Genomic DNA, 13,795 nt, shown 5'->3' on the forward strand with positions numbered 1-13,795 from the left:
TTGTCTGTTAAGGATGTAAGTCAGGACGCCGCTGCTGCCCACTTCATGGCTGAAATCAATACAGCAGTTGCCATAATGTGTCAAATTGTGCTGACACACAGAAAGGTATTTAACTACAACATACAAATTGAACTACATCTATAGTCTGTCAGGAAAAACCTTTACCCTGCAAACTTTCACTTTTGGGATACGGCTTCAGTTCATCCAGGACTATCGCTAGTGCCATTTTTTTTGTTTATAGTTTTTCGAAGTCCTGGTTGGCTTCACCTTTGGCTGTCCTTGGCTCCACCCCTGCATTAATGAAACATTGACAGGAAATGCCACTAGTTTAGTGGATAAGTGCTTGTTGTTGGTTCTCTGCAAGAAAATTATGTCTGAACAGTATGATGATGGGGAAAAATCCAACTTTCCATTTCCAAAATGAAAGGCTGAACTCCAGACAGACATCACAGTATAACAGACAACATAGTTTGCTGACTACATGCAAGTTACGCTGCATGTACTCTATCTTCTTGCATTCGCCATAATCCCTTAATTGTCACTTTTGCCCACAGTATCCACTGTTCAGGAAAATGTAAGTTAAGTTGCCCCTAAAATATATTTAATTTGAAATTTTGAGGTTGAATATGTGAAGCCAAGGCCATGTCTTTTTGCTTCCAGTCAAAAAGGCACTTGTCTTTTAAATGGTTTCTCTGTAAAGCCAGATATGCAAACTGGAGCACTACACATCCAAATTTATATACAAATGACACAACTCATGGGCACCGACTCATTTACAAACCGCAGCCATACAAACAAAACCCCCAAAACAACAAAAAAACCCAAAGAAAACAACAACAACAAAGCAAATCTTGGTCCTCTAAAAGCACACTTTCTTGTAAAGGCTGGAAATGGCAGGTTTGGTTGCTACATACTTAACTTACATGTCAGTCATGTAATCTATACCTTGGATAGGTTCTATGTAACGTTATTATATATGAAAAACAAGGCACACGTTGGACCCTGATCATCTGGACAATAGATTTAGAATTGTTCTCCTTGCGTTTCCTTTTGCTGCTTCCTGCATGCCTTAGTCCAAACATGTGGAGCATAATGTCAAATTCATTTGGTGCTTCCCTTTTTAAAAAAAAATTCCTGTCACTTGTGGTGACGGGAAACTACGCGTGGCTGTGGACGGAGATGCTCGACAAGTCGTTCCTGATGATCTCGTTTACTGCAAAAGGAAAAGAGAGAAAAGGATGATCAGGATTTCAGGTTTCCTCCAAAATACCTAAAAAGGCCTGTTCTAAGTCTCTTTTTCACTTCTTATTCAGTCCAAGCTTGAAACATTGATGCAATGTTTTTTTTTGGTCACTTTTCAGTTCTTTTCGCAGTTTTGTCTCGGAGTGTTTTCATCAAAGTGGGCAGTGTGTCACCTTTATGCACACAGTGTTAATTTGGCAGGGTTACTGCTCCTGAAGGGAATTATTCTGAACCTGAACCTAACAAAGAGGCTATAGTGCATTGATATAACCAAATAAAAACCAAGAAAAACAGTTGGTGCAGTAAAGTTCAGCACAAAAATGTCAACTGATAAACATTCATGATAAAACCTGATAAAGTCTTTAAAACACACGGATTAATTCTTGGCTCATTTTTATTGTTACTTTTGAATTTCTAATGTTCATTTAATTCTTGCAGCAAGTTTGCATAAGATGAGCCTGAAATAGTTTCAGCAATCACACAAAAACAAACACTGACATTTTATAACATCTAACACACACAGAGTTTTCATTCATCTCAATTCAAATTTATTTATATAGTGCCAAATCACACCAACAGCTTCCTAATGGTGCTGCAACGTAAGAAGCTACGCAGTAATGGAGAAAACCCCCTACAATCAGACAATCTCCTTTAAGTAGCACTAGGAGACGCCTCCCAGGCTCAAAGGGGCACCTCCCCGAGCCTGGGTCTGCAGGTTTCTTTCTGTTAGGAAGAAAATAAAGAGCATAGGGAGACAGGAAAAACACATGCAGCAGTGACATATAAACACCTGGGGAGGGAAAAGAGGAGGAGGCGAGAGAAGAAGAAATGCTCAGTACATCACAGAGTATAACATGAAGCTCCCCAGCTGTCTGAGCCTATAGGAGCAAAGCTTCCAGCTCTATCTGTAAGCTTTATGAAAAAAAATGAAGGTTTTAATAAAGTTTTTGTTTTTTAAAGGCTTGGTCTAACTTTGCCTGTTCGCTGTTGGGTTCATCAAATACATGCATTTTTTAAAATGATGCCCTTATAAGGATAACTAGAGAGCCCAGAAAAAGTAAATGTGCTTAGTAAAACTTTGCTTTTCTCATTGCACAAGGCTATTATACACTTGTTAGTACATCTATAAGGTGCTATTTCTGCCAGTGTGAGCAAAACTCCTCTGAGCCATACAGAACCTGTTATTTCCTCTGAGTCAGTCTGATAGAATCACTTTACACTGGAGGTCCCCAGGCATTTTTTATCAGGAGAGATGATGCAACATCCTGCTGCCTCCAGGTGCACTTGTTTATCTCTTTTTATCAGCTGTGTACAGATGGTGTGCCGTGTTCAAAGAGCAGCTACACAGTCTGACTGACTGTAGCTGCTACACAAGAAAAACCTATACGTACATATGAATGCACCGACATCAGTCATTTTTGGTTACTATAATTGATTGTGTTGTTTTTCGTCTGTCTTGATTTTTACTGTTCTTTAAACTGTGAATGTAAACACATTTATTACTTGGAAGTCAGTTTCTCCCTCATTAGTCTGCTGTTTACGGTTTAACCCAGTATCTAGGTTAAGCCCACGTCCGCTCCCCTTTCATAATGATGAGAAATGTGAGAGGGGAAGGGGAAGACCCCTGGATCTGGCCTGAAGAAACCAAGCCAGAGGGCTGAGAGAGGAATTCCCTCTGTCTGGCTGGTCAGAGCAGCAGCCTCCCATCCCCAACGCACACACACAATGGAAGATGTTTTTTTTTCCTTCTTAAAACCATCTATTTTCATTGCAGGCAACAGAGCAGCTCTTTCCTCAGTGACCCAGCACTGGCACGGACACTTCCTACCAGAAATACCCCACACTTCCTATCGCAAAAATATAATGGGTTGCATGTGTTGCTCAATGTCAGCATACACACATACCCACCAAAAAGGAATCAGTGTGCGTGGGAGGCTGTCATGGTGAAAAACAAAATAATAAAAGTGTGTCATAATCACCTAAATGTGTGGATGCAAAACCTTCGTACCAAAACGCCAAAATCATCTAGATTCTCACCGAAGCTGTTTACAATTACAGAGAGATACGTTACGCTCGTCTAGACATGAAGTAAACGTGCTTGGCTCGCTGACGGACTGCGATTAATAAAGGAACAATGAGATCTGTTTGGCATGTTTGATATCTACAGTACAGCAGCGGTAACTCCTGCTCGTAGCACAGAAACACATGGACACACTGAAGCTATTATGCAAATATGAGGCTGAGATTCACAGCAATGTGTCCTCATAAGAAACAAAGTCGGTGAAAGGCAAGGAGGCAAGGCAGCAGGTGCTTTAAATCACTTCCTGTCGACAAGCTTCCCCGGCATTATTAAAATGTAAAATTAGAGGTAAAATCTTCGCATTTCCTCTTCTTCTAGGTCAAAGGTATTTGATCTAATCTTTCACTTTTGTACCAAAATCATCTTGCAGACATTAAACAGAAGGCTGCAAAGGAACCTTTTAGGTTTTAGCTGCATGCTGATGAACGGGGCTGAAATGATTTGCCAGTTAATGAATTAGCGGATCCATAAAAATGAAAATACACACACTTTATTAAGAACATCTGTTCTGCTGCTCATTAACACAAATAACTAATCAGCCAGTCAAACAGAAACTCAACTCAGTGCATTTAGGCATGTGGTCAGGATGACGTGCTGAAGTTCAAATAATAAATCAAGGCATTTTTCTTCACTCAGAATATTGCTGACTACAACTTTTCAAATTTAAGGATTTTCTACTTATCCTTGAAAATTGAACCATTTGTCAGACCTGCTTGGCATCGTGAAAATTATGACTGCGGCGGCAACAATTTAAATCAACGACATAGCCGAACATTGTGCAATAACAGCAGCACAGTTTTGGTGCTTAAACAACGTTGACAAGTTGATCACCTCAGCAAATGTAGGAAAAAGACTGGAAAATAAACCTACAGCTAATCATCGGCTACTTTTATTCGTGCTTCATTTGAAATTCGTTGCAAAGCCTCTAATGATTCATCAGTGCAAACCGGCAGTGACTTCTTGTGCAGTGGACTCCATCTTGCAGCTGAGGTCATGAAATCGTCTTGAAGGAGGCTTGACTTGGCTGCACGCAATCTAAACTCTCCAGAATTTAGCTTCAGGTTCTGTTGTTGTAACAGTAGAATCAGAACGGTCTGTTCTTGTGTGCATATGGTAAGGCGAGATGCTTTTGACGTGCGTCACCAGGACAGCGTACTGCCACCACTCATGCGAATGTGAGACCGGTGTTACCAGAAGACATACTTGAACCTGAAGAAATAAACTCCCAAACCCTCATCTCCACCCTCCTACAGTCTGTCGCTCCACCGCCATGTGTGCTCTCCTGGCCCGACTGAACCGACTGACCTCCTCTCCTCTATTTGATCTGGCTTTGACCTTCTGTGCATCTGGAGGTGGAAGGATATAACAGCCGAGTTCAGGGCTCAGGGGCACGTTATTACACCGACTTCTCAACGCGCGCGTCGAGCCAGGCCGCCGGCTGTAAATTTAGGACATCAAGACATCGTCAGGCCTCCACATCATGTCATCACCTGTCCGGTAACTATCCAAATCATGGATGAATTATGCCGTGCAGATGTTTTTCTTACGCATCATCATGCGCCACATCTGGCTCAATGGCTTTCACATGAGACTGAAACAGTAAAAAAGACATAATTCAGTTTATTCTGATATGAAACAAAGGAAGGGCAGGCAGTAAAAATTTATCTTTTGCCTCAGTGAGGCCACGGCATGTACTGTTTATGTGCCTGTTACCATGGCCTACTTTTCGTTGTGGTGTCACATTTGATGTGGAGGGTCTAATTGAAAGAAAAAATAAAGTCAATCTATCGATCTCTAAGTGTGTTTACAACAAAGCTCTAAAAATAGGCCCAGCACTAGTGTGACATCTGTGTCATGTGGGTCACATTGATTTGCTTAAGAGAGCTGAGCGACAGAGACGCTTCAAACAAGTCCACAAACACACAGAGACGCATGGTAACATCTGCCCTTATTTTATTTCACAAAAGGAAATAAATATGTGGTTTTGATCAAAACTTTGAGGGAACTAAATTTGTTTTTAACGCCATAATCTGGAAAGGGAGGTTGCTAAACAAGATTTTCGTGGAAGAATCAAAGAAATTGAATTGAAGCATTATAGTGGTTAATATATTTGATATGTTGGTCTATTAAAGATAGCCTGTAGCAGTATAGGCATATACTCATCAGTGCATTGACTGTGGGTTATTTGCAGCAGAGTAAGTTAACAACGGGGCAGACAGGGTTACAGAGTGAAGCTCACGGCAGCTTGTGAAATAAGTTTTCTCGGGTGGAAAAGGCCAATTTTCTGCTCTGCATTGAAAGGAGGATTTCAAGTTAGGGATTTCTTTGTAAGGTGGGGGACACAAACTGATGGTTTGGTCACCTTTACTATTGTTCGTCCCTCACCTATGGACTTAAACTGTGAATAGTGTACGACTAGAAACCAGGAGTGATTAAGGAGCAGCTGAAATGAGTGACTAATTCATTCATTCATTCACGAGGGGTTGTTCTCTAACAGAGTATGTTGAGGTGGTTCAAGAATCTGATTAGAATGAATCTTGGATGCCTTCTAGGTGAGATGTTTTGAGATTCTCCAATTAGGAGACAAGCCCAAGACAAATCCAGGACACGATGGACGGATTATGTCTGCCAACTGACTTTGAAAGGCCTCGATTTTCCCTGTAGCAGCTGAAGGAGGAGCTATGGGGAGGAGCGTCTGGGTCCTAACAAATGCCAAAACATGCTCTGACTAACTGACAACAGCAGGCCCGGCTCGAGTGTCTAAAAAGAATATCAGCTGACATATTGATGGATCATTTTTGGGTTCCAAAAATCAATATAGGCACTAGCATCAGCCACAACTTGGAGTATTGAGCAGGCTCTAAAATAAACACGAGCTCTGTTCAGTAGCTGCCTTGAGGCTTTCAGTCTTATCACATGTTCATTATCAGCAGATGCTGCTTTGGTTCAGTCGTCACTGAATTACTCAAGTTTTCATTTTTCAAATTTTCACATGACAACAACTTAATCTTTTGATTAAGATCAGGAGTTTATTTTAAATAATAAATACTTTTACCGGCATGTTCATGCATCTAACTCTAACCCAAACTCAAAGATAATCATCAATATGAATATGATTTAACGGAAGATACTGAGGCAATTTTTATCAAGCGTTACATCTGCTGTAGAGCGTGGATGTTGGGGTTTGATATGAAGTAATCCAGGAACTGGTTTCCTCTCCCATGGTGGCTGACAGCAGCTGGATCGGACTGATATAGCCCGGCTCTCCAACCAGGAAACCCCAAGGAACTCCCAAACAATTAGCAGGACAGCGCTGTTTGCCTCATTAAAGGCTGGAAGCTGCCAACACGAACCAGCCTGTAATAATACAAGGCTACAGACGAGGCGATCCGGCAGCGAGATATCCAGCAGCCTCGCTGAACGAAGGGAATACGTCAGCTTGGAGAGTTGCGCTGATACAATGAGAAAAAAAAAGTTGGGGGGCAGAAAACACCACGAACCCTCCCCCAGTTTACTGCCACGTCAAATCCAGGCCACAAGCCACAAGATGTTCTTGGCCCACATTATGAGGCTCCTACTGGGTTACTGCAAGTCAGTCCCACAGAGCGGTTCTTTAGTTCACCACAGATTCAGCCAAGTTTTTCTTTTAAACTCAGGTATTATTTAAAAATGTCTGAACAATAGATTACTGGAAACTTTTTATGTCTAAATAAAATAGAATTACAGAAAGGGAGAGGAAACCGTGATCTTGTATTTATATCCTTTGTCAAATTTTGGTTGTCGACATTTTCGCCAAATGTTGTTAGTTCAAATGTGGAATCGTCTTTAGCCATGCCAGCAGCAGCCTCGGAGGAGGCTGAAATATCTCAAGAGCTCTTGGACAGATCGCCTGTAGATTTCTTGCAGGCAGTTATGGCCCTCGTAGGAAGAGTCTAACAGACTCCGGCGATGGCCTGACTTTTTATCTACTGTCACCGTGAGATTGATATTTTTGTTTTTTAGTGAAAATGTCTCAGGAAGGAGGAGATTGATGCTATCGGGGTGAATTTTAATAACATGGTGATCTCTCACCATGTTCTCTGATGACTCTGCAATAGTCGGCCTCATCACTGATGGGGACGACAAGGAGTACAGAGGTCTGACCCAAACTGTATATAGTATTTTATTTTATTCTATTCTGTACAGTTGTGTACTGTATTTATTCTTATTGTATTCTAATTTTTGCCTCATAACTTTTGCACTGTCCACTTCCTGCTGTGACAAAACAAATTTCCCACGTGTGGGACTAATAAAGGTTATCTTATCTTATCTTATCCAGCAAAGTCACAAAGATTCGTTTTTCTGGTATCTAAATCCAAGTATCTGTAAAACCAATAACATTCCTCTAAACCTCAGCTGCACTTTGCATTTAGTGCCGATCAATAAATGTTAGTTTGTCTCTGCACACGAGACAGAAAAAAGGTTGGATTCATCTTTCAGTATAACTTAGGCAAAGGAGAGAAAAAGCAATTACAGCAGCAAATAGACTGCATTCATACAGTGCTTTAACCTAAAAGCTCATCAAAAGGACACATATGTAAATCCAGTGTCTTTTACACTGTAGCTTCAATGCTTCTTCTGTCACACACACTGATTCCCAGCAACTTTTTAGACCGTAAAGACCGCCTCTTCAATTATAACTGCCCTACCAAATTCGTAAAGTAGTCTCTACATCTATTTTCACTCGTCTCCATCACCTCAGGCAGGTATTCAGTGCATAGAATCACCTGGTAATCTAATAAACTGTTTCTGGACTGCAGAAGGACACCAGGGCACTCACTCCACACGACGAGGAAAGGTGCAGTTTTGCAGGCGACAGTATTAACCGCTGCACCAAACTTTACATAATTAAGATAAATCTTTACCCTGGGACTTTTCCACTGCATTACAGCATATTTTGTGTGTGCTTTTTATTGAGTTTAATGATGCACCAGTAAATGAGCAATGAGTAACACATGGCAGATGTGAATATTGGTGAATAGAGCACAAACAAATAAAAAGAAAGCTAACAATTCCTTCTAAACATAATAAAATTTGTAAAACTGCCTTTTACTGTATAAAATCTGAGTGATTTAACAGAGTCAGGTATGACTCACAGATTTATTCCAAAATATTTTTCCTCTGATAGCCTAAATCTCTGGTCATCAATTGTACATTTCTGACATCTAACAAGCCACAACACGCCATAAAAAGCATTTCATAATGCGCTGGCTCACATCGGGCTCAAATGCTTTGCTCGTGTTACCTCATCACTGACAAAAGTGTTGGACACACTACTGTGCAGTATAACGTATGGCTTTCGCCACCTCATCCAGACTCATTCTGAGCTAAAGGGAAGCATGCAAACCTCTCCAGTCAGCAAGTTTTATAGCAGTGTGGCAGACCTCCATCTCCCTCAGCAGCACCCTGCAGCCTATACTGTACCTTTGGCTCCAGACTACGCGAGTCAGACTTTCCACGAACAGATATGTTTGTGGCCTCTCGGGGGACGGTGTGAAAAAATGCGCAGCAGAGGGGGGTCCTGATGAATATTAGAGGCTGTGCAAACACGGATAAAAAGACGAAAACAGTACCAGTGGAAGAGGGAGACGAAAACCACCTGTGCCACTTTCAGTTAAAAATGAAGCATAGTGTGGCTGTTTAACAGGATAAGTGTTTAAATTTCTGTGAAATTAAATCAAATTGAGCAAAGACTACTCGTTACATACTAAAAAAAATAAAATCTACCCGCGATCATATTTCAGAAAGGACTCTGTATGAGCAAAAAAGCCTCAGATACGGATGTCTGTGGTTTAACAAGCACGCTCGACATCACACCTGAGCGAGGCCGTAAAGCTGTATCAAACCATGCCAAAGGTTTAATGAAGTGAGAAGCCACAATAACGAAGGAATGTTTAGCAAAATTTCCCTCAATTTGCCAGCGAAAACACGTCTAACAAGGATACCCTTCAGGAATATCCATTATGACTGTGATGGCGTAGTTAAATACTTTGATTTCATTAACTACACCTGGCTGGAACGTTAGAACCTGAAAAAAAGCACATTAACAAATCAAATCTGGAGCTCCAGCCTGCCAAATATTACCGCAGACGGGGTAAAGAAGTGATAATGTATTTATCCAGACTGTTCGGAGGAAGTGGCATGAGAACAGTCTGAGTGCCGCAATCTGAGGCCCAACAACAGCATCTCACTCTCCATCATCACAAAGCTCGGCCAGACGATTCAGCGGGGGCTCTGGTGATGGATCAAAGCTGCGCTGCTCCGTCTGCTGATAGCTGCTGGTTAGTGTTTCTTCATCTACTGAACTCTTTCCGCTGTGGACCTTACACACAGCCACAAACTGGGGTTTTTTTCTGCCCCGAGGAAGATCACTTATCCAATTTATTTCCAATCACCACAATGCAGCGCACAAAGCCCCCAAAACCTCAGTGGTGAGCGCAGAGGGCCAGAGCAGTGAGATCACAGAGTTAGTGCTACTAAAATCCTGCCTTCTGTGACATAAATAAAGGGCGATGCAAAAAGGGCATTTATTTTTTCAGTGAGGTTTGAGCCGAATCGTCTTATTCTGTGTTTAAAGTCAATTATATCAAATTCTAGACCACCAGAGCTTAGGCAGCGAAGAAAGAAATACTTTAAAGCATTGCAACAGCAGTGATAAACATCTTGGCACACCGTCTCATCACTCCCACTACCATCTACTGCCTCAGCAGGCTGTAACTGACACAAGCTGTAACAGTGCAGAAGTACTGCCCAAAGTGAGAATTTAAATATTTCTTTCATAATTTCGACGCTGATACGTGGATCTGAAATTTGGATTTCTTTTATTTTTTGTAGACATATAAGCAGGATGTTTTGTAGTGGACATAAAAACTTATTACACTTCAGTTTTGTACTGATTACCCAAAGAAAAATAGCTGGGTTTGGCTAAATGTATCTGTGGGGCCATTGGTGGATGTTTTTTGGGCTGTACTGAGGATTGACAAAGTGCAGTTTTACACCACGTGAGGGGACCTTGAGAAGAAGCCAGTGCATGTCAGTGATTGCATGCAGTAGCACGCTGCTGCAGTGGACAGCTCTACTGCCTTTCTGTGTTGACTATACATGCTGTCTGTGTGGCTGTATGGATTTCCTCTGGGGTAGACGTGTCCTGTGATGGACTAACACCCTGTCTGGGGTGTACCCTATGACAGCTGTGATTGACTCAAACACCCCTGCCACCATAAGTTGGCTAATCGGTTAAGTAAATGAATGTAAGAATGTCACTCTGAATACACTCCCAGATAAGTGGGGACTTCCAGTTCAGTGCAGTTCAGAGCACATTGCAAAATTAAGCTCGTGTAACAGAAACGTGGTTATAAAGGCCACGTGCCGAAAAGGCTTAAGTGCATTTTTACTGTGATGTGAACTAATAATAGAAGATTTTTGTCCTGATGTTGTCTGTTGCAAAGCTCTTTGGCTGAGAAATAAGGGATTAAAGGAATTCAAGCAACTCAGAGGCTAACAGAGACGTTCTTGTAAGTCAGCTGTGTGTAGACCATCAAATGCAGATTTGGCTTAAACAGAGATCAATATAGTTAATTGTGAAGAGGAAGAAGCATAAAAAAAATCCATCACAGATTAAAAAAAGCACTAACAATGGCTGCTGTTGATCATTGTCATTATTTTTAACACTGTTTCACTTCGCTACAAAAATGTTCTTTGTCTCGTATGACTTCTACCTTCTCTGCAGCTAAGCTAAGGCCCCAGTCACGCTAGAGGAAAAACAGGTCAGCAAAATGAAAAATAATACAAATAAACAAATAAACATCAATAAAATAAAATGCTTCCAATCATGTGGGACTGATTGGAAATAGCTGCACTGACAAACTGATCAGATGCGTGCAGCATCCTTGTCCTCTGGTTGACCAATTGTTTTGTCACAAGGCGATTGCATGCAAGGTTGTGTGGAAGGAGGCAACCCGTCTCTCTCAGAATCAGAATCAGAATCAGAATGGGGTTTATTGCCAAATGTTGAGCAGGTTTACAACATTAGGAAATTGCTGCGGTGCTTCAGTGCAAACATGCTGTCATAAATAGCACTTAAATAGACATGGAAAAAAATAAAAGTAGGGATAAGAATTAAAAGTGCTACGTGGAAAGATATGTGCATGAGATATACATGAGATATATACATGAGAATAAGAATTAAGAGTGCTACGTGGAAAGATATGTGCATGAGATATACATGAGATATATACATGAGAATAAGAATTAAGAGTGCTACGTTGAAAGATATATACATGAGTGCAGGTGGAGATCAGTGCCAAACATAGAATGATGCAGTGAACACAGCGTAGGGTCATGTGTTAGTGGCGGGGACAATCATGTGGTTATTGTTCATGTGTCCAACAGCAGAGGGGAAGAAACTGTTCTTATGGCGAGAGGCTCTGGTGCGAATGGACCGGAGCCTCCTGCCTGAGGGGAGCAGGTCAAACAGACTGTGTCCAGGTTGAGAAGGGTCAGCTGAGATCCGAGCTGCACGCCGCAATGTCCTGGAGGTGTACAGGTCCTGCAAAGATGGGAGTCTGCAGCCAATCACCTTCTCAGCAGAGCGCACAACACGCTGCAGTCTCTGTTTGTCCCTGATAGTGGCTCCAGCGTACCACACGGTGATGGAGGAGGTGAGGATGGACTCGATGATTGCAGTGTAGAACTGCATCATCGTCCGTGTTGGCAGGTTGAATTTCTTCAGCTGCCTCAGGAAGTACATCCTCTGCTGGGCTTTCTTGATGACGGAGGTGATGGTGGGCTCCCACTTCAGGTCCTGGGTGATGGTGGTACCCAGGAAGCGGAATGAGTCCACAGAGGTGATGGGGGTGTCAGTCAGGATGATGGGGGGGAGTGGGGCTGTGTGCTTCCTGAAGTCCACAATAATCTCCACTGTCTTCTGGGCATTCAGCACCAGGTTGTTGTGGCTGCACCAGGACACCAGACGTTCAACCTCCCTCCTGTAGGCAGACTCATCCCTGTCAGAGATGAGCCCAATGACGGTGGTGTCATCTGCAAACTTGATTAGCTTGACAGACTGGTGGGTGGAGGTGCAGCAGTTGGTGTACAGGGAGAAGAGCAGAGGAGAAAGAACACAGCCCTGAGGGGAGCCGGTGCTGATGGTCCGGGAGTCCGAGACATTCTTTCCCAGCCTCACATGCTGCTTCCTGTCCGTCAGGAAGTCAGTGATCCACCGGCAGATGGGGTCAGGCACATTCATCTGGGAAAGCTTGTCTCGGAGATGGTCTGGAAGCATGGTGTTGAAGGCAGAGCTGAAGTCCACAAACAGGATCCTGGCGTAGGTTCCTGGGGAGTCCAGATGCTGCAGGATGAAGTGTAGGGCCATGTTGATGGCGTCGTCTACAGACCTGTTGGCTCTATATGCAAACTGCAGGGGGTCCAGGAGGGGGGCCGTGAGGGTCCTGAGATGGGAGAGAACTAGGCGCTCAAAAGACTTCATGACCACAGATGTCAGAGCCACGGGTCTGTAGTCATTTAGTCCAGTGATCCTAGGTTTCTTGGGGACAGGGATTATGGTGGAGGACTTGAAGCAGGCAGGCACATGACATGCCTGCAGTGAGGAGTTGAAAATGCCAGAAAACACTGGGGCCAGCTCGTTTGCACAGCTCTCTGACTCATTCCGACTGCAATCAAATGCAGGCAAAGGTCTGCAATTAATCGCCATCAACTCTATAAATGGCAGACAAAATGCCAACTCACTGACTCAGTCGGAGTCAATCTGCGGCTGTGAGAAGCTGCTCTGCTCAGTCATTTATTTCTCCAAGTGAGGACACAGAGTAAGGAATCACACAAGCCTAAGTTACTGAGGTTTGTGGTGGAAAATTTACTGTAAATTGTGCTAAATTTAACACTGAAAAGAAGGCTTTATTTTGCCCCCGATATGTGTGTGAGAGTTACCGGTGGTTATTTATTTGGAATAAAAGACAGAGATGTTATCAGAACAAGTACGTAATTGGCACGGCTGGATGGTTCAAAGTTGTGGGCGCAGCTCCAAAATTCTTTACTCAGTGCTGACTCGGAGTGTTTAGAGCCGAGGCACACGTATTCCTGCTCTGCAGTAATGCTGGGATTTTACTGAAATAGAGCAGAACTGAGCTGAACTTAACGGAGCATTGGAAGGAGGCAGGAACAAGGATACATCTGGTTTTCCTTTTTATACTGAACAGAGGAGGTTTCCACACTGAGACCCGCACACACAGCAGCGTTCGTGTTTCTTTATCTTACTTTACTTGATAGGCGGTATTACAAATGTCAGAAAGAACTCAGTTATTAATTGATCTGTTAGAATATTGTCAGAATGTTACAGTGTGCTAAGTAAATTAATATTAATATATCTCACAGTTTCCTCTTCAAAAACTCAAAGTTAAAAGCTGAATGAAACCTCCT

The 13,795-nt window shown here is 42.5% G+C and overlaps 1 protein-coding gene across 1 annotated transcript in view; it reads right to left on the reverse strand.

Moving 5' to 3' along the window:
- Positions 1–1,007: 1,007 nt before the first annotated feature.
- The window catches only part of nfatc1 (nuclear factor of activated T cells 1), a 46,850-nt gene continuing 34,062 nt past the window's right edge, over positions 1,008–13,795 (reverse strand). Inside the window, exon 10 of the mRNA XM_026156793.2 lies at positions 1,008–1,213. Coding sequence (XP_026012578.2) covers positions 1,158–1,213 — 56 coding nt within the window. The 3' untranslated portion in view covers positions 1,008–1,157. The remainder of the gene's footprint in view (positions 1,214–13,795) is intronic.

Source organism: Astatotilapia calliptera, chromosome 22 (genome assembly GCF_964374335.1).
Source record: "Astatotilapia calliptera chromosome 22, fAstCal68.1, whole genome shotgun sequence".
In the NCBI taxonomy this organism is placed as follows: domain Eukaryota; kingdom Metazoa; phylum Chordata; class Actinopteri; order Cichliformes; family Cichlidae; genus Astatotilapia; species Astatotilapia calliptera.